The 24489-nt window shown below is 40.3% G+C and overlaps 1 protein-coding gene across 2 annotated transcripts in view; it reads left to right on the forward strand.

Annotated features, from left to right (window-relative positions):
* The window catches only part of Tek (TEK receptor tyrosine kinase), a 94886-nt gene that overhangs the window by 53943 nt on the left and 16454 nt on the right, over positions 1-24489 (forward strand). For both annotated transcript variants that reach the window (XM_090330076.1, XM_090330077.1), the window contains exons 7-13: positions 1857-1985; positions 5433-5584; positions 7889-8033; positions 10481-10642; positions 12195-12329; positions 19433-19720; positions 23017-23316. In XM_090330076.1, the coding sequence (XP_090186202.1) occupies positions 1857-1985; positions 5433-5584; positions 7889-8033; positions 10481-10642; positions 12195-12329; positions 19433-19720; positions 23017-23316 (1311 nt within the window). The remainder of the gene's footprint in view (positions 1-1856; positions 1986-5432; positions 5585-7888; positions 8034-10480; positions 10643-12194; positions 12330-19432; positions 19721-23016; positions 23317-24489) is intronic.

Consider the following 24489-nt stretch of genomic DNA (forward strand, 5'->3'; position numbering starts at 1 on the left):
GCCTTTGTCTGTTGTTTGGTTGGTGAAGATCTTCTCCCACTCTGTAGGCTTCCTGATTAGTTTACTAGCTATGTCCTTTGCCATACAAAGGCTCTGCAGTTTAATACAGTCCCACTTATCCAGCCTTTCTCTGATTTGTTGTGATTCTTGGTCCTTATTAAGAAAGTTTCGACCTGTGCCAAGGAGGCCTAGTGTATCTCCTATTCCTTCCTGTAAAGTTTTCAGTGTGTCAGCTTTTACCTCCAGGTCTTTGATCCATTTGGAGTTAATTCTAGTGCAAGGTGACAAAGAAGGATCCAGGTTTAGTTTTCTGCAGGTGCTTAACCAGTTCTGCCAGCACAACTTGTTGAAGAGGCTGTCTTTCTTCCATTCTATTTTTTTGGCTCCCTTGTCAAAGATTAGGTGGCCATAGGTCTGTGCAGCACTATTCACCATAGCAAAGATATGGAACCAACCTAGATATCCCTCAGTTGATGAATGGATCAACAAGTTGTGGTATTTGTACACAATGGAATTCTATGCTGCTGTCAGAAAGAATGACATCGCCCCATTTGTTAGGAAATGGAAAGACTTAGAAAAAATCATATTAAGTGAAGTAAGGCAGACTCAAAGGAACTTAGGCTCAATGGTTTCCCTCATTCGTCATAATCAGTAGAAACCTTGGGCTCTACTAGCAGAGATTTGCAATAGAGTAAAATCTTGATACATAAGGCCATATAATGTGAAGCTAATTGAAAGGACCTCCAGGATATTGAAACAAAAGCCATATAACGAATGATTGTTGTCTTTAATGTACTATGTTGTCTCTCATCTCCTTTGCTGTCCCTTGGTTATCTCATATTGGTATAGTATCTCACTTTGTTATCTGATATATTGAATTTATTTATATTTGGATATTTGAAATTTGATAGGGAAGGGGGGAAAACCAAGACAGGTGGGGGGTGTGGGGGGGAGGGAAATGGGTACCAAGACATGTGAAAGGGTATCAATGTATGTGAATTAATGCACCTTCTATCTGGCAAATATCATGTAATCCTTTTACTAATTACAATAAAAAAAATTAAAAAAAAAGAGTATCTACTTTTCCTTATCTCTAGGTCCTCACAGTTGGTTTCTATTTATTTCCATTTCTCCTAAGAACAGACAATAGCTTTCCATTCATTATGTGTTGAGCAATGTGGGATTAGCTCTTGGACACTGGGAATGTAACACTGTGGGGATTCTGGAGTGTGATATCTTCCTTTGAAGAATGTTGATTTTGTTTTAGTAGGTTTAGTAGGAGTCCAGCTTCAAATCCTGACACTTTAATCATCAGAACCAACGTTGTGTAGTTCTCTAATCTGCATTTGGGGTTCTGACTCTGGGCTGATTTTGTGTGCCGCAAGGGCCAAAGACTTGAGTCTTTCTCTGTTTCTGACATTTCTCTCTTACTTTCAAGTGACTTGAATCTGATTAGACCGACACCTAAGACAACAGGATCTATGTGATGTTTTATCCTCACACAGTGTCAATGGTACTGCATAATTTCAAGTGAAAAGCTAAAGAAACGAGTCATGCACCATTCCTATGTTCTATATCCCATTTCTCTGATAGAACCTGCTTGTTCCTCCCTGCCACAATGCTTCATGATTTCAGGTTATTGGTGTCTGAAAACAGCTGTGTTTTGGAGAAGAATGAAAGGAACTTATTTAACACTTTGGAAACAGGAACCATCTTTTAGCGTTTCAGAAAAATCAATCATGTACTACCCAAAATGAATGAGCAAAGTTGATAATGTGGCAGGAAAAGAAAACTTTTTCAGCTTTTGTTTCCACTCCCGTCCTCTAATAAACACTGTTTTGATTGTCTGTTTCCAGCATGCCCACCTGGTTACTATGGGCCAGATTGTAAACTTAGGTGCAGTTGTTTCAAAGGAGAGCTGTGCGATCGCTTCCAGGGATGTCTCTGCTCTCCAGGATGGCAAGGACTCCAGTGTGAGAGAGAAGGTAAAGCCAGGTAACATTGTCCTGAGGGTTGTGCTCAGCATGTCGGAACAGAGCTACTTGCCAGGTTCTGGGCCCAGCATCAAGTTATTTCGCTTTCTGGTGGCATAATATATCTCACTCATCCCCACAAGCGCTGCTTCCAGCCTTCATTTCTCTTTCCACTAGGAATAAATTTATGTTCTTTGCAGCATAAGTGATGGCTGGCAAGCCAAGAACTCCACCTCCCTCTCATTCTAAGACCAGCCTTTTCCCTGGATCTCTATCGCAGGAAAAGTGATACTTTTGGCAGAATTTGATAAGGAATATTTTCAAAAAGAGATGAAAGCATGAAGCAAATAAGAGATTATACTAGATTGTCATAAGAAGTTGGACCCAAGGTTTTGTACTTATTGCAGACCTCAAAATTGAGTTTTTAATGTAAAAGTTCTGGTTTCAAATACACACAATAGTATCCAGTTCACTCTTAGGATTAAAAAAAAAAACAGCTTTCTTGAGTTCTGTGTATTGCCAGTATTGGGGCTTGAGCTTAGCGTGTGGGCTCTGTTCCTGGGCTTTTTGCTCAAGTGGTAGAATGCTAACTTTGGCTTTTTGATGATTAACTGGAGAGAAGAGGCTCATGGACATTCTTGCTCAGGCTGGCTTTGAACCACACTCCTCAGATCTCAGCTTCCTAATTAGCTAGGAATACAGGTATGAGTCACTGGCACCCAGCTTTTGAGCTATAATTTTATTTTAATACTCTTTTTTTTGCCAGTCCTAGGGACTGAACTCAGGACCTGAACACCGTCCTTGGGCTTTTCTCAAGGCTAGAGCTTTACCTCTTGAGCCACAGCACCACTTCTGGCTTTTCTCTGTATATGGTACAGAGGAATCGAACTCTGGTCTTCGTGCATGCTAGGCAAGCACTCTACCACTAGGCCAAACTCCTGGCCCTGAGCTATAATTTTAATACCACAATGTTCATCCCTTTATGATATACAAGTTAATGGTTTTTATCCCTTTTATAATGTGGTGAAATTATCACCATAATCTAGTTTTAGATCATTGTCCTCATGCCCAAAGAAACCTTGAACCTATCAGCAGTAACTCTTATCCCTCCCTCCTTTTGTATGTGGAAATCATTAATTTACTTTCTAACTCTATTGATTTGCCTACACTTGACCTTTTACATACTGTGAAGGGAATCACATAACATATGGTCTTTTGTGACTAGCTGCTTCCACTTACCATATCTATATTGAGATTTCTCTTGGATGCAAGCATGCATTAGCATATTGTTTCTTTGTTGTCCACCATCTTTTATTATAGAGAGGATCTTACTGGAGCACAACCACACTCTATCTCTTCCTACCACAGTGTGCAGAATCCTATAGCTTATTGCTTTTCTCAAGGCACTTGTTGCTCCTATGTAAGTCTGTTTTCTCTTGATATCATAAAATATCCGAAGCTGCGCATTGTATAAGGCAAAAAGGTTTGTGTAGTTCCTAGTGTTGGGGGCTGAAATTCTAAGTTCGAGGGTTATGTGTCTGGCCCTTTGTGAGGGCCTCATAATACACTAGGAGTGTATGTTCAGAAGAGATCATTTAATTCTGTTGGAGAAAGCCAGAGAGATTCGTGACTCGCTTTTTTTTTTGGTGCCAGTCCTAAGGCTTGAACTCAGGGCCTGGGCACTGTCCTTGGTCTTTCTCAAGGCTAGAACTCTACCACTAGAGCCACAGCACCACTTCCAGTTTTTTCTGTGTCTGTGGTACTGAGAAATTTAAGCCAGAGTTTTGTGCATGCTTGGTGAGCACTCTACCACTAGACCACCATTCCTGGCCCCATGTTTTAAATTGTTATTGTCAGGATAATAGAGGGATTACAGTTACATTCACCAGGTAGTAGGTGTACCTCTCACATACTGATACCCCTTCTCATGTTTTTGTCCCCATTTCCTTCCCTCATCTCCAACCATCTTGTTTTCCCCCTTCCCTTTCCTCTTTCAAATAAACAAATAAACAATATATACAATATATACAATACAGCAGGTAACAAAGTCAGATACAGTAACAATATGAGATTAACCAAAGCTGGACTCACTTTTTTGTTTGTTTTGGTTTGATTTTAATATCAAGTTACCCACTTTTGTGGGTTCAGTCAGGATTCATGAGCTACATGAATCTCTTCTGAGGAAATTCACTCTAATGTCTTTATATTAGGTCCTCTCCTCCCTTTTTTTCCTTTCCTTCTCCTTCCCTCCTCTTTCTTCTTTCCTCCCTCTCTCCCTTCTCCCTTCCCTTCCTCCCTCCTCTCTCTCTCTCTCTCTCTCTCTCTCTCTCTCTCTCTCTCTCTCTCTCTCTCTCTCTCTCTCTCTCTCTCTCTCTCTCTCTCTCTCTCTCTCTCTCTCTGCTTTCTTTTGTTCTTGTCTTGGTTCTGGGGCAGTTATCAGGCCTGGGTGTGTCCCAGAGCTTTTATGTTCAAGGTTAACACTCTACCACTTGAGCTACAGCTCCATTTTAGTTTTTATGTTTAATTGGAGATTTCTATGCCTAAATTGGCTTTGAACCACAATCCTCAGATCTCAGCCTCCTGAGTAGGATTACAGGCGTGAGCCACTGGCACCTGGCAAATTATACTCTTAAAAATGAAGGTGGGGAAAAAACATGCAGTTATTCTAAGCAAAATGCAAGCTTATAAGTCAGATTTTCATATAAAAATAAAATGATCCATTGAAAGATGGTAAAAAAAAAAAACAAAAACAAAGTTGGGGGCCCAGGAGTTTGGCCTAGTGATAGAGTGCTTGCCTAGCATTACTAAGACCCAGGTTCGATTCCTCAGTACCACATACATAGAAAAAAGCCAGAAGTGGTGCTGAGGCTCAAGTGGTAGAGCTCTAGCCTTGAGAAAGTCCAAGGACAGTGCTCAGGCCCTGAGCTCAAGCCCACGACTGGCAAAAAAAAAATGAAGGTGGGAGCTGGGCACTGGTAGCTCACACCTGCAATCCTAGCTATATACAAGGCTGAGATATAAGGATTCTGCTTCGAAGCCAGCCCAGGCAGGGAAGTCTATATGACACTGTTATCTCTAACTAGTAAAAAGCTGAAAGTAGAGGTATGGCTCAAGTGGAAAAACACTTGAGCAAAAAAGCTAAGAGATCCCTTGCAAAGTAAAAGGAAGCTTAGAACTGAACAGTAAGGTATGAGAGTGGTGTGGGCCTTATTTTTGTTTTAATGCCGAGGGAACACAGAAGTACAGTAAAGAATGTGGGCTGTGGGATCTGAGCCTCACATTCCTCATCTATAAAACAGGGACAACAACATTCACCTCACAGATTTGTGATGTAAGGATAAAACAAAACGTCTTCAAAGTTCTTGCATTGTGCATGACTTGCTAAGGAATGTATTTTTGCTAGCACTGTTGTTGCTCTGTTGAAAAATTAGATTTTACGATAATATTTTCTTTATTCAGGCAAGCAACGGAGGACCCCACAGATCGAGGATTTACCAGATCTCATAGAAGTCAACAGTGGTAAATTTAGCCCCATGTGCAAGGCCTCTGGCTGGCCTCTACCTGCTAATGAAGAAATGACACTGGTGAAGCCGGATGGGACCGTGCTCCATGTAAGAGCCATTTTTACCTTGCCCTTGCCAATAGTGTCAGTGCAGGCTTACTTCCTCCCTGACCACTGTGCGGACAGCTTTGCTAAAATACCATGTCCCAGATGATGTAGAAAAGCCTCACTGCAGCCTCTGCATGGTCAGTGCTGGGGTGCAAAGGTGACAAAATGCTGTCACACTGGGTTGATGCTGTCCATAGCTGTCCAGCTGTGTGGTAATCTACATTTAGGTGTCAGGCTGGGCAAGGTTTTGCCTTCACAATATCTGCACATCTCTGACTCCTCACATGAAGAAAGAGTAAGATGTCTCACTGGCCACAGAGGGGCATGGCAGCCCATGGCTCAGCAGACTTCCTGTGCCATCAGCAAGTGGATCTTCTCAAGTGTCTACTCCAGTATTGCTTTTCATTTTTTTATGGGTCATGGGGCTTGAACCATGGGCCTGGGCACTGTCCCTGAGCTCTTCAGCTCAAGGCTACACCCTACCCCTTGAGCTACAGCGCCACTTCCTGTTTTCTAGTGATTAATTGGAGATAAAAGTCTCCCATTCTTTAGTGCCTGGGCTGGCTTTGAATGGAGGTCCTCAGATCTCAGCCTCCTGAGTAGCCAAGATTACAGGCGTGAACCACTGCTTCCGGGATCCAATAATGCTCTTTGTCAGTGCTTAGGAGTAGAGAAAAGGAGAGTTCAGAATGATGAGTTTGACTCAACATGGTTTGACTCAATGGATTGCATCCGTTCTTGACATTCCTAATTCAGAAACTCTACAGAATCCTTTAGGCATGAGTTTTCCTTGGAATTTCCTATACCTCTTCAGTTTGCTTACCTGTTACTTGCTAAGGACAAGAGTGATATCATGGTTATTCCTTTGTGTTATTCTTTCTCTCATGAATTTACTCCCACATGTTTCCATGTTGTAAATGATTCTCAAGAAGATCATATATTTGGGAGGGTAATGGGGACCAAGACATGTGGAAGGGTATCAATGTATGTGAATTAATGTACCTTCTATCTGGCAAATATCATGTAACCCTTTTATTAAATATAATAAAAATATTTTTAAAAAGAAGATATATTTTCTTATGTATAGATTTTTATTACTATTTTTTAAGGATTTTTACATCTGTAGATTTTAAAACAATTATCTTTTTTGCCCCTCAAAAATGACTGAAAATCAACTTAACTAAAGACAAATATAAGAGGTGTCTTGGAGATAGGAACTATAGAAATATTCCCCCTTCCATTTAAACTATGCATTCAGTGGCAGAAACATGAGTTCCAAAAATCTTATTGACTTTTTCATGAGTTAGTGGAATGAATGGTAAAGGATAGCTAACCTATATAAGACTTTCTTAGGTATTTATTTTCATTTTTAACTTTTTTTTGCTGATACCTAAAAGTTATACATGAAAAAAATATAAATTGTGCCTATGGGCTGCCATGTGATATTCTCATACATGTATACATTCCATCAGGTTTAAATTGCATGTATCTACCACCTCAAAAATTTATGTTTTCATTAGGATGAAAACACAATCCTTTTTCTTATTGTTTTTGTTTCTTGAGGCAATGTCTCATTGTGTAGCTTAAGCTATCCTCAAACACATATCTCCCTTTTTACTTTCATGCCAAATCTGGGCACTGTGGTTTCTCCTGTGGGTACTTTATGTCTTGTGATGGTAGTTTGGTGAATGCCTAGTTTTTCAAATTGATTCTTGTGTGATAAGAACATTTTTGGAACGTCTACTCAGCTGTCATCTTGTTCTGTTATCTATACTTTTCAGAATCACACCCCCACCCCCACCCCTGTCCCATTTTCTGTAAAAGGAGAAACTGGCTGAACAAGAATACATAAGTGAGGAATTAACTGAAAGTAGCAGGGGTCCATGTGTCCATGAGTTCTGGATTTTTTTTTTGTTTTACTGCCCCTGACAGCCCCTCAAATACTTAGGAGAGGACTCTGTCCTCTCACACAACTGTTTTTGTATCAGACCAGAAAAGAACAAATGCTTTCTGGAAGCATTTATAAGGGATTAAACTCCTTGCTTGCAAGTGTTTACCTTGCACTCCCAAACACAAATACAACAGCAGGATCTGAGAGGGCATCAATCCAATGTAAACTTTCAGGGCTACTACAATAGCTTTGGAAATAGGCCAACAATTATAATAGCATTACACTTAGCTTCTTAATCTCTCCTGGAAAACTTCTTAGTATACAATGAAATGGGGTCAGTGTTATGGACTTTTATGTTTATGTTTCTCTTGAAGTTAAAAAATATTTTTTTTGTTTTGTTTTTGACTGTTGCAGCCAAATGACTTTAATCGTACGGACCATGTATCAGTAGCCATATTCACTATTCACCGTATCCTTCCCCCAGACTCGGGAGTTTGGGTCTGCAGTGTGAACACGGTGGCTGGGATGGTGGAAAAGCCCTTCAACATTTCTGTTAAAGGTAATGTAAGCTTTCATTTTCCAAAGCTTGTGTTTTTTATATATGAGGTGCATGGATGGCTGGGGAATTGTGCTGCTTCTAGACAGGAATGTTTTTGACTCCTAAAATACATTTGGGCTACTTTCCAGGTCACTGATGTTTTGTTTGTTTGTTTTGTTTCTCAAAATCATACTCATGAAAGACAAGGACTGTGACTTAGGGTGGGGGGGGGAAGGGATCACCCAGCTCTGGCTTCCATTTTGTCTCTAACACTGCGTCATCTTGTCAGTGGCCTCGAGGAAATGAATGTCTCTCCTTAAGTCATCCTTTACACAAAATCAGTGCACCAAAACATCTCCAGTCCTGAAGAGTCTTTGATGTCATATTGACTATTAACCATGAAGTGGTTTTAGAGAAACTAGTCTGGTCTTTTTGTTACTGTTCCAAAATAGGACGGGGCTTTCCTGTTAAAGCACGCTTTAGTACAGTGATTTTGGGAAAGTGGCATAAGAGACTAAAGCTAACCATAACATCTACCTCTGACTCAGCAGTTCCACTTGTCAGTATAAACTTGAAAGAATGTGCACATTATTTTCCAAAAATACATCTCTAGAATGTTCACAGTAGTTTAATGAATAATGACCTTCCACTGAAATGAATAATGAACTCAGGTACCCATAACTTTATCAACTTTATAAAGTGAACTGATAAAAAAGAGTATTTGTATGTGTTAGTTTGCCAGGACTGCTAAACAAAGAACTTTTCAGGCAGAAATTAACTTCATTGCAATTTTGGAGATCAAAGTTTAAGATGTCAGCAGAGCTGAGTACTCCTGAGGCTTCGCTTCTTGGCTTGTATGCAGCCATCTTCATGTCTTCACAGCATCTCTCTCCCCTTACTCAAACATCCCAATTTACTCTCCTAAGGATACCAGCCACTTTGGATTAGAACCTTCTCTTAGGGCTTCATTTTTAACTTAGTTGCCTTTTTGAAGACATTAACTCCCAAATAACTTTATATTTTGAGATCTTGGAGGTAAGACTTAAATAAATTCAGCACATAACTTCATACCGTGGTGTATAAAATTGCAACAAAAGCGGAATTAACTCCTGCAATACTGTAGGTAAATTTCCCAGTCATAATGGTGTTCAAAAGAAAGTAAATACTTTATAATTTCATTTCTGTTAAATGAAAGAACAGGTAATACTAACCTTCAGTGACAGAAATCAGGATAATAATTACATCTGGTTGGAAAAGGGAAAGGATACCTCCTGGGAGGAGAGGCATGTTCTTTCCTTTTTATGGATATGTAATAGTTAGGCAAAGTCGCTGAGCTAAATTCACTTAAGATTTTTATACATCACAATACATATGTTTCGTCTCAATAAAAATGATTAAAAGACTCCCAACATTTAAGTGATGGATTATGAAGAAGCTTTTGGAAAAAAGGTTATGAAAGCATCGATGAATTGAATGAACTGGTTATCTCATATGATCATATGAGGGAAGTTCAAGTTTATCAGAGGGAGGGAGGGAGGGAGGGAGGGAGGGAGAGAGAGAGAGAGAGAGAGAGAGAGAGAGAGAGAGAGAGAGAGAGAGAGAGAGAGAGAGAGAGAGATCATCAGAGATGTGGTGGTGGCGGTTTTGAAGGTAGAGGAAGTAACCTTGAGCCAAATCTCAAGAGGCTGGAAAGAGCTTCTCAAGATCAACCCAGATTTTCCCTGAAGCTTCCAGAAAGCAGCACAGCTTTGAGGCTATGGTAGTAGTTAGATACAGGTCTGACTTGAGACCTCAACAACTCTAAAATAATAAGTGTGTGTTGTTTTAAACACATAGACAGAGAATATGAAAATGGATATGAGTGAATAAATGAATGAATGCATACATGACCTAATGAGAAGGCCAGAGCCAAATAACACACTAACTTACAAAGAAGAATAACTCGGAAAAATTACAATAAAGGGGAAATCAAGGTTCTCTGGGAGCATGAGCTATAACAAGGTTCTGGGATATTAAGGGCTTACTAAGAGGATAATGGGAGGAGGAACAATTATCGTAGGAGGAAAAAATGTATGAAGTAAAGATCTGAAGATGGGAAGGAGCTTGATGCTGTGCTAACTGGATGAGTCAAAAGTGTAATGGGACTGGAGGGTATTAAATGAGGGGAAGAAAAGGTTGGAGAGAAGAAAGGGAGTAAACGTGCAAGACCTGGTAGGTCATGGAACAAATGTTAGCTTTTATCCATTGACAAGTTGTGAGCACAGTAGACTTTCAAGGAAGCACTTTATGGACATGGGTAGAAACAAGAGGAAAGCACAGTGCTCAGAGACAGGGTAATTACATTGTCTCTGAGCAGAGAACTCTCAAGGAACTTTCTGGAAATGGAAAACTCTCACCACCTTTCCCTCCTGAAGAATAACAAAACCACCAAACCTAAGTACTAATCTGGTTGTTGACGTTTGCTTTAGTTCTTCCGAAGCCCTTGAATGCTCCAAATGTGATTGACACTGGACACAACTTTGCTGTCATCAACATCAGCTCTGAGCCTTACTTTGGGGATGGACCAATCAAATCTAAGAAACTTCTGTACAAACCTCTTAATCATTATGAGGCTTGGCGACACATTCAAGGTAAGGGTTGGACATAAAGATACGACATATCTTCTGAATATAGGATTTCTCTTTTTCCTGTTTCATCTCTCGACACCCTGGTGGTGGTTATAGTAGAAGTTTCCATTTCAGAATATTTGGGAGCAAGTTCTGGGACTGGTCTAGAAGTCTCTGTGTGCTGGAGTATACAGAACCAATCGATCCCAGGCCATTCTGGGATCCTGTTCCTGTCCCTAGTTCTTGCTCTTGCCTGGTCTTGATGAAGCCTTTTTGTTTATACTTTGAATATGTTAACTGCATCTATGGGAAAGGCAAGGAGATTCGATCTGCATAAATCCTATGGGAGATTGCTTCTTCTGTATAGACTTGTTAATTTATTTTTCTTGCTAGTATTTGAATTTGAACTCAGGGACTCATGCTGACTAGGCAGGTACTTTATCACTATAGCCACATCCCCAAGTCCTGGAGTTTTTGTTCATTTATTATTTATTTACTATTGTTTCACATCTTTCCCTGACCTGTAGACACCTCACTACACAGATATGTTTCAAAAAATTTGAACTTGAAAAAGATGGGCTAATGCAGACAAGACTGGAATTGGGAAGATCAGGGCATGTGAACAGAGTTAATTAGATACCCTTCCCTGACTTTCCAAAAAGGAAAAACAAGTCCTCAAAATATATCAAAATACCAAAAGTTCATGCAAAAAAATTAAATTTATTTGGAAACCAACACAAGTGACAGTTGTATTTGTTGCACATTTTTGTTGTAAATATAAAATCAAAATTAAAGAAGGAAGGAAGAAAAAAAGAAAGAAAGAAAGAAAGAAAAAAGAAAGAAAAAGAAAAGAAAACAATATTACTGATTGACCAGGCTGATTTAACCGGGCCATGTTACAGACATTCCAGCCTCTAATACTTTGTTCTTAACATGTTTATGATTACTCAAACAGCATTTTCTACCTATGGCGTATTGAACATTGTGAAAATTATTTTTAAAAAAAGAAAACGGAAATTTCAGCTTAATAATGCTGCTTGTATGCACTGTCTCTAATCTCCCCAAACAAACCTTACATCCCTTATGTTCTACATTTTGGTTTGTTGTGATCAGATTGCAGTTAGAGAACAGTCTTGTTGAGACAGCTTGAAAAGCTCCATAATCAATCAACATGATTACAATTAGTGTATATGCTTGAACCTAGTAGATGCAAAATCATTCCATAGTCTTTTGTTAGTTTTTGCAGCTAATTCTGGTATTCCATATAGTAACTTATTTACTCGTGAGAAAAAAACCCCACTTGCACAGATGTTTTATTGTGTGTCACAGGATATACAAATGTTCATGTATGCTCTGTAACTGAACTGAACTAAACTGAACTGAACTCACTTTTCAAGAGCTTCAGTTCCCTTGTAGTCGCCATGGAGAGGCCTTGAAGATGGAATTGCCTGTTTTACCAAGACGTTGGCTTTTTAAAAACCTAGCTTTTGTTCATATTGCTATAACAACAACAGCACTAGTTTTAGGGAGGTGACAGAATATGCATTGAAGTTTCCTGGCCTCTCTCTCTTCTTAGTGACAAACGAGATCGTTACACTCAGCTATTTGGAGCCTCGGACAGAGTATGAGCTGTGTGTACAGCTGGTGCGCCGTGGAGAGGGCGGAGAAGGGCATCCTGGACCAGTGAGACGCTTCACTACAGCTTCCATCGGTCAGCTGAAGCCAGCAGGCTTTATTCCTGAGTTGGGTGGGAGGGGAAGGAAGGGGAAAGAGGAAGGAAGACCAGGAAGGGTGGTGGTGGGTGAGTGGGTGGGTGGGGATGGAGGTGGAAGGGGTTTGCTTTTGAATGGGTGGGAAAGTGACAGGAAGGTTAGCAGCTTCAAGCCAAACAATTCCTTTATTTGGGGCTGGACTCCTGGGGGGAGGGTTTTGGAGACATCTAGAAGGACAGAGAAGGAAGCAGATGAGCTGTCAGGAAGGCAGGGTCATCCCTTAGGACTTGGTATTTACTTAGCAACAAATGTGCTGAGACTTGGCTCCTGCATTTCACCCCCAACTTCCTGTTTCCATCTGAAGGGTCCAGGCTTCAGCCATGAACAGTTTATTTACTTAAAAAAATAATAATTCTTAACTTTTCAAAGTATTTGTGCACATAGTTAGAACATCAAATAGAAGGAATGGCTTTTATCAAAAGAACAGTATTTCCCTCCTCTATCAGTCCTGTTTCCCCTTGGCTGCCATTTTTATCTCCTGATACCTTTTTACTTTGTCATGGGGCTTGAACTCAGGGCCTGAGCACTGTCCTTGGGCTTTTCTCATGGCTAGAGCTGTACCACTTGAGCCACTTCTGGCTTTTTTCTATTATGTGGTACCAAGGAATGGAACGCAGGCCTTTGTGCATGCTAGGCAAGCACTCTACCACTAGGCCATGCTCCCAGGCCCTCTCTACTACTTTGAGCCACAGTGCCACTTCCAGTTTTCTAGTGCGTAACTGGAGATAAGAGTCTCAGTGACTTTCCTGCCCGGGCTGCCTTTCGAACATTGGTTTTCAGATCCCAGCCTCCTGAGTAGTTAGGATTGCAGGCATGAGCCACCAGCGCTTGGCTAGAGATGTTTTTCGATTTATCAGGGGTGTCCAGTATCTGTTGGCTTCCCATTTTGTGAATGGAGAAGCTTGTAGAGTGTCCTGGGTGCTGACCTAGGCTCCAGCTTTCTGCTATCAGGCAGGAGTTACTTTGTTTTATCCAGGTAGAAATCAGACAAGTAAGCACATCTTTCTTAGTGTTGATAACTTTGGGCTCCAGAGAGTCACAGGCTGGGCTTTCAAACAGAGTGTTGTCTGTCTGTCTTTCTTTCTTTCTTTCTTTCTTTCTTTCTTTCTTTTTTCGTTCTCTCTTTCTTCCTTTCTTTCTTTCTTTCTTTCTTTCTTTCTTTCTTTCTTTCTTTCTTTCTTTCTTTCTTTCTAAACCCTGAGAACCATAGGCTTACAATTGTAAACTTTTAAAGCTGGAGGCTTGTTATACAGGGCTTAAAGCCCCAATATCTTGTGGCAAGATTTGCAGCTTTTCGGCTTCAGGCTCTTCACTCCCTAGTGGCCCTCTGGAGCTCTTCTAAGACAGAGGCCTGCAGTGAGCGTAGCTGTGGCTCCCAGCCTTAACTCTCCACATTCTCTCATCTTCTATAGTCTCCATGTTTCCATCCTCTCCCTCAGCACTCCCCTATCTTTAGCTTCTTGCAGGTTCTGCTCTCAATAGCTCTCTAGAACACTTCCGTGGCCTTCTGGCTACCCAGGGCTTATTGGTGATTTTCAAGAATATTTTTATTGTAGGTATAGAGGTGATATACAAAAGGGGTTACAAGTACATAAGTCAGGTAATGAGTACAATGTCACCCCTTCACTCACTGTCTCCAGGTTTTCCCTTCCATCCCCACCCACATCTCGTATTTGTTTTCCAGATAGTGTCTAGTTGAGTATCACAGCTGCATTTTTTGTCCCTTTATCCCTACATTTCTGTGCCCCCTTACCTCCCCAAAGACAGATAAATGAACAAACAAAAGAGAAAGAAATGAAAACAAAAACAACAACAAAGGAAAAAAACTCTGCATTTCCTGGAGTTCATTTTGATACATTTTTTTTTATGAAGAAAGGTACCCAGGTATTGCACCTCTGTGTTCCTCCCCTAAGAATATCATCCTTTGGTCTCACTGTATGTGAATGCCTAAAGTTCTATATAACTTAGCAAGTCTGGGTGTATTGTAAATCTAGCTTCTGCATATGAGAGAAAACATGTGCCATTTGTATCTCTGAGCTTGGCTTACCTCACTTAGTATGATTTGTTCTAGGTCCATTCTTTTCCCTGCCAGTGACAAAATATTATTCTTCTGCTAGCTGTGTAGAATTCCATTGTGTATAGGTACCACAGTTTTTAGATCCACTCATCTACTGTTTTCTTTCATTGTGATATTTTCATATATGTTTGTAACATACTTTGATCAAGTTTACCTGCTCTACAGCCTTTTCTTATTCCCCAAACCTCTTCCGCACTTTTATTACAAGTTCTTGGTTTACTTTTTTCTTTGCCAGTCACAGGGCTTGAATTCAGGGCCTAGGTGCCATCCCTGGCTGTTTTGCTCAAGGCTAACATTCTACCACTTTGAGCCACAGCTCCATTTCTAGTTTTCTGGTAGTCAACTGGAGAACATAGTTTTAGGGACTTTCCCATCCGGAATGGCTTTGAACCACAATCCTCAGATCTCAGCCTCTTAAGTAGCTAGGATTTTTAGGAATGAGAGCCATCAGCAAGCATCCTGCTTTTAGTTCACTTTAGTCCAGCCTCCTCCACCCATGATCAGAGTAACAAGTAGGTAAAAGACCATTTAGGAGAAACCTTTATTTATTAGGTTCTAACATTGCAATCCAGAGAGAGGAGGTGCCTAGTAGACTCCTACCAAGATAACTGAAAAAGAGTGACAAACAGCCTACTTATTATATAGCTAAAAGAGACCGGTGGCATGCTCGTGAATGAATTAAGTGTCATCATTCGCACTACAGCTTCTGGTTCCACCCGTTGCAAGCCATACATAAAAACCAATCATGAGCCTTGTATAAGCACAGGCCTTTTTTCTGCCAATCACAATTTTCTTTTTGCTTACTCCCTAAGGGAAAGGCTTTTCCCCATTCCTTCCTAATTGAGGACTATGCAGCCTGTGGGTGGATTTCTTTGGCCCAGTTGCAGGCAAGGTTATGTGGAAGTCACCAAGGCTTGTCATGGCTGAAGTGAAGTGTTTGGTGACTTGAGTGAGATTTTCTGATGCTGGCACAAGCTGAAGAAGTTGTGACTGGAACAAGTCATCCAGAAGTCAAAGATAAAGCTCTGGGGCTAGCCACAAAAACTGTAATGCTCCATGCCACCAGAATATAGTTTCCTAAGGTGTTTCTGAAGTATTTAAAACTTCCGGATTGCTATAACAGTACCACCAGTCATTAAAATGGGGTCTGCTTGACTGACATCTTACTGTTCAAGGCAGCTGCGCAAAAGGGAAGAGTCTGACAGCGTCTGTCAAAGGGTCAACTCAGTCTGGCCTTCAACAACTTAGCTTATTTGAAAGAAGGCAAACACTTGTAATAGATAGCTCACTGACATTAATATTCCTAATAGTACTGAAGAGTGTTTAATTCTTAGCCAAAAACTGTCAGGGAGAGCTGGGGTCCTCTGATCTATCCTAGCTGGAGATGTCATCAGGTTGTGGCATAAAGGCAAAGGATAGTTAATTCTCTCTCAGGTTAGTGTTGATGAATCAAAAGAGAAATTATGTGATTCAGAAAGAATTTATGGGACAAAACATGAAACTCTTCACACACCCATGCTGTACTGTCTTCAATTCTTGAAGAGTCTCCTTGTCCCGTTATTTAAATTTTGTGGATGCTTCCTTTTATAAAAAGTCCAACTATTTCTATAGACTATTTCTATGTGTTGTTTGAGGTGATACAGGCCAGGGAGACCAGGAGAGAAGAAAAGAAAATGGAACATATTGCAGAATAAAGGGCAAACAGAAGCCAGGTGCCAATAGCTCACACTTGTAATCTTAGCTGGTCAGGAGGCTGAGACTTGAAGATGAAACTTCTAAGGTAACTGGGACAGGAAAGTCGATAAGACTCTTTATTTTTTTTTGCCAGTCCTGGGCTTGAGCCCAGGGCCTGAGCCCTGTCCCTGGACTTTTTCAAGGCTAGAGCTCTACCACTTGAGCTTAAGCATAACTTCCAGTTTTTTTCTATGTATGTGGTACTGAGGAATCGAACCTGGGTCTTCGTGCATGCTAGACAACACTTTTACCACTAGGCCAAACTCCCAGCCCATCAATGAGACTCTTATCTCCAACTGACTACCCAAAACCTGGAAGGAAAGTTGTGGTTCAAGTGACTGAGCATTTAACTTTGAGCACAAAACTTAGGGGCAGCACTCAGACCTTGAGTTCAAGCTCCAGGACCATCACATAAACACACACGCACACACACACATACACCACACAGAGGCAGATGAGGCTATGTGAGGGATTACTGTGTTCCCAAATGAAAGAAAAAGGAAAAATTGCTGTACATAGAGTTTTTTGTCTCTAGGGAGCTTAGGCGGCTTACGAGTGCTCTTCCAAACACCACCTCTCCCTGCAATATTGTCATTGCAAGCTTGATTTTGGGTGGCTCCTTTTGGGGGTGTTGGTGTGTGTGTGTGTGTGTGTGTGTGTGTGTGTGCGCGCGTGTGTCTGCGGGGGTATATGTGTCTGTGTGTATTTGTGTATATGTGTTTATGCATGTATGGGTGTATGTGTATCTGTGTATGCATACATGTATATGTGGTATGTGTGTAGCTATGTATGTGTGTGTGCATGAGTGTGTTTGTGTTTGTGCAGGGGGTGCTGGGGATTGAAATCAGTGTCTCTACAATGCTAGACAAATAGTTGATCACTGGGCTATATCTCAAACTTTGGGTGGCTCATTTTGGAACTTAAACTGTAGATTCTGGCAAAAGGAGTGGACATCACTTCTCTCCATTTACCTAGAATCCAAAGGAAGAATTAATAAGACATTTACTTTAATTGCAAGAAAATGTGTTCCTGGTTATTCTTTTTCATTATTGTTCAGAGCAATCCAAGCTGCTGACAGGAATTCCTGTAGGCAAGGACAGGTATTTACTTTCACCTCTAGAACAGTGTTTCTCAAATCCATTTATGGAAAGTCCACACCTTAAGGAATTTTTAGCTCCTCCGCCTTTTATGGTCCTTATAGACCCTACCCTTTATAACATTTTTGTTGTTGTTGGTTATGGGGCTTGAACTTCGGGCCTAGGTGCCATCCCTAAGCATTTCAGCTTAAGACTAGCGCTCTACCACTTCAGCCACAGTGTCACTTCTGGTTTTTTGGTGGTTAACTGGAGATATGAGTCTCACAGATGTTCATGCCCAGTCTGTCTTTGAACTGTGATCCTCAGATCTCAGCCTCCTGAGTAGCTAGGATTACAGGCGTGAACCACCAGTGCCTGGCTTTTGTGACATTTTTAAGGATATATTTTATCTGTAACTAGTTGTGCAAAATAGTCAACAAAGTAGTTTATGAATACAAGGCATCTAGATCATTGAGAACCCTTTTGTCATTTTCCCCATTTATGACATTTCAATACCACAAATATACTCCATCTATTTGTGTATTTTGCCCATTAGCCCATATCATAAAGTTTTGTCATACTGCCAGAATCAAATTGGCCCTCTAGTGGTGATAATGAGAATGCAGGAATGAGAGTTGAGGAATTCTATTTTGTTTCCATATGGCTTTGTACCTGGAATAAATCACTATTATTATCTCAAATTATACAAGTACTTTCGTTGTTTATTGACACAATATAAAAGAGAGAGAGAAGGAAGATAGGTAGGATGGAGGAATGAGCGTAGCCTCTAATAATCTTCCAAACATACTAACATATTCACCATCTCATTTATTCATCCTGTGTAGACTGAAGATGAATAATTTTTCCTTTGAGCTTAGAGAGTTTATAAATTTGTCATGGTTACAAAACTGAAACAACATGTACCTGTCTGTCTGATTCGGAAGCCCATCTTCCATATTGTTTCCTTTCAATTACCTTTTCAGTACCCCCAGTTCATAAGAGTAATGGTGGCCAAACAGGTTTGATCAGGGGAAGTAACTGTGAAATTACTTTAAAATGTAATTCCAAAATAGTGACAGAAATGCTAAATACTCATAGTCCTAAAAGCTTGGAAAACCACTGTTTTTATTTTTAATTATTTTCTCTTTTCCAAATTGTAGACTTGTCTGCCATCAGGTTACAGTAAAAGCTTTCATTTATGTGCTATAAATATATTTATTGGGCTTCCACACTCTTCTTAATGATCTCTTTTAATTCCGTGGATGCCTATATCTACTCATTAAAGAAGTTCCCCATTTTGAATATTTAGATTTCTTCTGGTTGTTTGTTGTTATAATTAATGTTATAACAAACATGTATATAGATTACCCTCTTTCTTTGGAATTTTTTTTCAGGATAAATCCCTGGTAGTCAAATAGTAGGACTAATGTAGATGGCCTGTTTTAAAGCTCCTGATGTTTCCCAAAGAATTGTATAGATTGACTGATTGATTGATTGATTGATTGATTTTTACCAGTCCTAGGGCTTAACCTCAGTACCTGGGCACTGTCCCTGAGCTTCCTTTTGCTCAAGACTAGAACTCTACTACTTAAGCCATGGCCTTTTCTGTTTATGTGGCACTGAGGAATCAAACCTAGGGCTTCATGCATGCTAGACAAGTACTCTACTACTAAGCCACATCCCCAGCCTGTACAGTTTGATTAAAATAACTCAAACTCTGCAATACAATTATTTTAAAGACTTGTTACTTAGTTGAGGAGAAAGCATAGTATAGCTACTTGCTTGTGCTTATTTGATAGCTTTTAAAGTTGTGTATGACATGAAAGGTATGATTATTCTTTTGAGAAGTGTATTGGGGCTGTCATTAGTGGGTTTTTCTATTTTATCTTTTTGGTGATAGGGCTTGAACTCAGGGTCTGGGTACTGTCCCTTAGCCCGTTCCCTTCAGGTTGGTGCTCTTCGACCTGAGCCACCATTCCCCTTCTAGCTTTTCAGTGGTTAATTGGAAATAAGGGTCTTGTAGATATCCCTGTTTGAGGTGGTTACAAATGGGGATCCTCGGATCTCGGTTTCCTGCAGTATGTGGATTACTGGCGTGAGCCACTGTCATCAGTTTTATCTTCTGAAAAATAATTGTCTTTCTGGTTTCCCCTAGGACTCCCTCCTCCAAGAGGTCTCAGTCTCCTTCCAAAAGATCAGACCACACTAAATTTGACCTGGCAGCCGATATTTACAAACTCAGAAGATGAATTTTATGTTGAAGTGGAGAGGAGATCGGTACAAAAAAAAAGTGACCAGCAGAACATTAAGGTGTCAGGCAACTTGACTTCTGTGCTGCTGAACAACTTAAAGCCCAGAGAACAATACATAGTCCGGGCCAGAGTCAACACCAAGGCCCAAGGGGAATGGAGTGAGGATCTCACTGCCTGGACCCTCAGCAACAGTAAGTAACCTGTGCTACTTCAGCCTCACCTCCCTGGGCCATTTGAACCTAGCTTCCATCATTTCAAAGCTAGTTTGAGGGATCATGAAAAATAGTTAATTGGGACTAGATACTAACTAGAGTCTGATCACTTCTTTTGGAGCCCTGGATAGTATTTCCTCAGCCACTCTTTCTCATGCCAGTAACTTGTGAAAGTATGAACTGTTCTGTCCATGTTTAGGAATTCTTTGTTATATGTCTCTATGTGTGTGTGCATATGTATGTATGTAAGTATGTATGTATGTATGCGAGTATATAGTCTTACTTTTGTGAAATTTAAAGTTATAGAACAATAGAGATTAACACAAGAATACACTCTTGCCATTCATGATTAACAACTGTTCACTGTCATGTTTGCTTTCATTAGCCGTTTTGTTCAAAGTAGTAACAATTCAAATATGTTAAATTCTTTCCTCTTTTTTGTACTGGCCCTGGGACTTGAACTCAGGTCCTGGATGCTGTCTCTAAGCATTTGTTCTCAAGGATAGTGCTCCATCACTTGAGGAGCTGCAGCTCTGTTTCTGGCGTTTTGGTAGTTAATTGGACATAAGGGTCTCATGACCTTTTAGCCTTGACTAGCTTTGAACCATGATATATATGATATCCTTGTGACTCTAGATTTATTCCCTTCACTCCACAGATGACCAGAAGTATGGATTTATGCGCCTTTCCTGTATAATTTTAGTATGGATCCACAAGTATACAATGCCTTGCTGAATAAATAAGATTTGTGTGCATGTGTATGTGTGAGTGTGTACATGTGTGTGCACAGGGCTATTCCTAGGACTTGAAGTCAGGGCCTTGGTGCTGCCCCTAAGCTTTTGTGCTCAAGATAGTGCTCTACCACTTGAGCCACAGCTCTGTTTCTAGATTCTTGGGGGTGAACTGCAGATAAGAGTCTCACAAACCTTCCTGCCCAGGCTGGCTTTGAACCATGATCCTCAGATCTCAGCCTCCTAAGTAGCTGGGATTGTTAAGTATGAGTTACTACTGCTTGGCCAAGTAGGATGTTTCTCTATTAGTTTGGTAGCTATGATGTATTCCAAACTTTGATACATTCATTGTTATAATTATGCCATGTTCTTTATCCAGTTCCTTTCAGATGGCATTTGGATGGTTTTTAGTGTTTACTATTACATGTGGTAATACATTAGACATGTGCATGGATGGGAAGAGGTCCAGAAGTGAAACTCATGGATAGCGTTACTGCAAAGCGGTACTCATTGTGTAAGCGCTCACACTGTGAATGCTTGCATTTCCAAGTTCACCTTAATATCTCTGCCCTTTCCCTATATTTGCACTCCCATCCCTTTTTAGTGTTGCTGAACTCAAAAATAATAATAATAAAAAAGATGCACTACAGCCCTTTCACAACCCATAGCTGGGTGCGGGGGTGTGTGCCTGCCATCCTAGACTACAAAGCAGGCTGAGATTAGGTAATTATGGTTCTAGGCCAGCCTAGGACCTTTCTCAACAAAAAGCTGGAGGCTGAGGCGTAAGCTGGGTATCCTAGCCACGACAGGAAGCCTAGCAAGTAGCTGTAAGATTGTGCCTAGGAAAGACTTTATGTTAGTACAAATCAGACAAAAATGGGAGGGGGCTAGAGGTATGACGCAGTGCTAAGTGCCATCTACCAAGTGCAAGATCCAGATTTCCAATCCCAATACCAAAAATAACTATTATTAATTTCAATTTTATTGCCTCAGTAAGTAGAAAAATTGAGACTTCTTATGTTCATGGATTATTGTGTTTTTCATATATTGTTAATAGTAGTTGCTTATTTTCTATAGACTATCTTTTATAAAAATCAACAAAAAGCTTAGTAATCTAGCAAAGGAAGTTAAGATATATTGTTAATGAGTTATTGTAATTTGTGGGTAATTTACCACATGCTAGATTTAGAAAATATCATAAGCTAGCATCTGATTCTTATAAACTGCCATGGTTACCTAAGGAATATGATATGGCAACTTGTTGTGATGGAATGAGTAAATTTAGAATAAAGAAGCATTTCTGAGAGGCCAGGAGTTTGGCTTAGTGGTAGAGTGCTTGCTTGCCTAGCATGCACGAAGACCCAGGTTCAATTCCTCAATACCACATATATAGAAAAAGCCAGAAGTGGTGCTGTGGCTCAAGTGGTAGAGCTCTAGCCTTGGGAAAGCTCAAGAACAGTGCTCAGGTCCTGAGTTCAAGCCATAGGACTAGCAATAAAGAATAAAAGCAAAGTATTTCTGAGAACTAGGATAGAATGAATATAACATAAGACATGACTCAAAGTTCCCAAATTTCCTTAAGAGCAAATTTTATATGGAAATTCAATGGCATATACAATGAATAGTAAGAGTCTACTAATTGCTTGTTGGGTCATAAGCAAGTCCTTTAAATGACAGTGTTATAATTTTATCATTTCTAAAATTTGGATAATAAAAGCATTAACTCTGCTTGTCTATCTGCCTATGTCAGAGTAGGGACTCTATGTAGAATCTCAGAATAAAATAGCCTAAGTTACCTTGTGGCCCATGCCTTTTGGGAAAAGAGTCCCAGAGAGATTTCAGGTATGGTTCTGATCATATCATTTTTGTTCCTGAAAACCTCAGAGATTTCTCCCCCTGTCTCTTTCTCATGCTGCCTGTCTCCTGGATGGAAGGTACTCACTTCCTGCCACAGTCTGAAGGCTTTGTCTAGTAGGCGCTTTATACTGAAGGACACATAGGCCTGCCTACTGCACTACATGTACATTTAGAGAAGACAAACCAATTGTTACAGTGGCTAAGATGCTAGACTTCGCAGCTAGCGTGCTAGAGTCAAATCTTGTGTCTTCTACTTAAGAGCCATGTGACTTCGGCTGGGTCACTTAATCCAGCTCTGTGTCAGTGCTTACAGAAATGCTATCAGGAAGAGGAAATGAGTTATAAAAGGAGCAACACCTATCTACAGTAAGCACAATGTAACAGTCAGCTCTCCTGAGCTTTCATTCCATCTGGCATTTGGAACAGGGTCTGTAGGTTGGTGGAGCACAGGATTTTTGAGGCCTTCATAAAGTACAGTGACAAGTGAGAGGCACTTTGCCATTTCCCTGTCTGTGCCTATCTTTCAAGTCTGCACAGAGTCTGGTACCACTACTAGTGGACTGGAGTTGTGGTCAGGGCAAACCTACTCTCATCCCTGAAATACAAGCTAACATGAACTGTCTCTCAAAAGCACAGGGATCTGAGATGGTAGCATATCTTACACGAATTCTTTTCTTTACTTTCTAGTTATCCCTCCTCAACCAGAAAACATCAAAATCTCCAATATCACAGACACATCAGCTGTGATTTCTTGGACAATACTGGATGGCCATTCTATCTCTTCCATTATTATCCGTTATAAGGTTCAGGGTGAGAATGAAGACCAGCACATCGATGTAAAGATCAAGAATGCCACCATCACTCAATATCAGCTCAAGGGCCTTGAGCCTGAGACAGCTTACCAGGTAGACATTTTTGCTGAGAACAACATAGGATCAAGCAACCCAACCTTTTCTCACGAACTGATGACCCTCTCAGAATCTCAAGGTTGGTAGATTGGCCAAGTATCTGTGCAGAGTATTTTTAGAAAACATCAGAAAATCAGCATTACCTCGAGATATTTACCTCATGTGCATGTCAAATATTCATCCTACTAGGCCTTGCTACTTCTATATAAGTCTTTGAAATAAAAATGTCCTTCTTAAGGAGCCTATTGATCCATTTTCTGTTATTAAGCCATTAAAAAAATGGGAACATAAGAAAACTCTGGGGTGTGTGATTTTTGCTACTGTGGAGAAAAAAACCCACAATGGAACTTACTTATGGGAGGCAAGATAAGAGCTTCAGTGGGAGGCACCAAAGCTGTATCCCATTCCTCTCAAGATAAGGTCTTCTTTTAGTTGAATTGATATTGTGCCATTCTGGCTTTTCGTCTACTTTTCTATTTGGGTCTCCAGGTTTACCTCCAACCCCCCACCTTGAAGAAAGGAAACTCTTTGAGATAGAGTTCTTTCCCCAGTTCCCACTGTCGTGAAACTTTCTGATGGTAATTTAGATAAGGCCCTGGAATGGCTGGAGCCATTGCATGGAGTCCATGCAAATGATTCTCGCTGCAAACGATGCTCTGCAAACACTGTGTGTGAGCAAGGGAATATAGGCGAGGGGAATGCAATGTTTACGAATTAATCATTTGGCTTCAGTCTACTTTTCAGAAAGTTGTATAACACTGGAAACTTCTTGGATCTCTCGGAGGGTTACTTACTAATCGAGACAACAACAAACTGTGTTTCTCATTGCTTGTCCTGGAACATTTTTGAAATATCCAAGGGGCGATGCATTTACCAATTCATTCTAGAAATTTCTCATTTTAAAACAAGGGAAATAGAACAATGAATATATCTTATGGACTCTTAAGGTCTTAGCATTAAAGAACATTAGAGCATTTTTGGAAAGTGAGGGATTAAGATTAAAAAATGGTTTAGTCTCTCAAAATTCATCATACACCTTATTACTCATTGTTATATTCGATGTGCTCACCTACTTGGGCATATACTTAGAATTAAAGTTGAAGAAATGATATCAACTAATGGCTAGCCCATTGCCATTTTTAAAGCATAGTTGCACATATTTTAATTTTTGTTTTGAAATTTTATGTGCCAGGTCTGGGGCTTGAACTCAGGGTCTGTGCACTGTCCCTGAGGTCTTGTGCTCAAGGATAGT

This window comes from Megascapheus bottae, chromosome 3, assembly GCF_031878675.1.
Source record: "Megascapheus bottae isolate mThoBot1 chromosome 3, mThoBot2.hap1, whole genome shotgun sequence".
Lineage (NCBI taxonomy): Eukaryota > Metazoa > Chordata > Mammalia > Rodentia > Geomyidae > Megascapheus > Megascapheus bottae.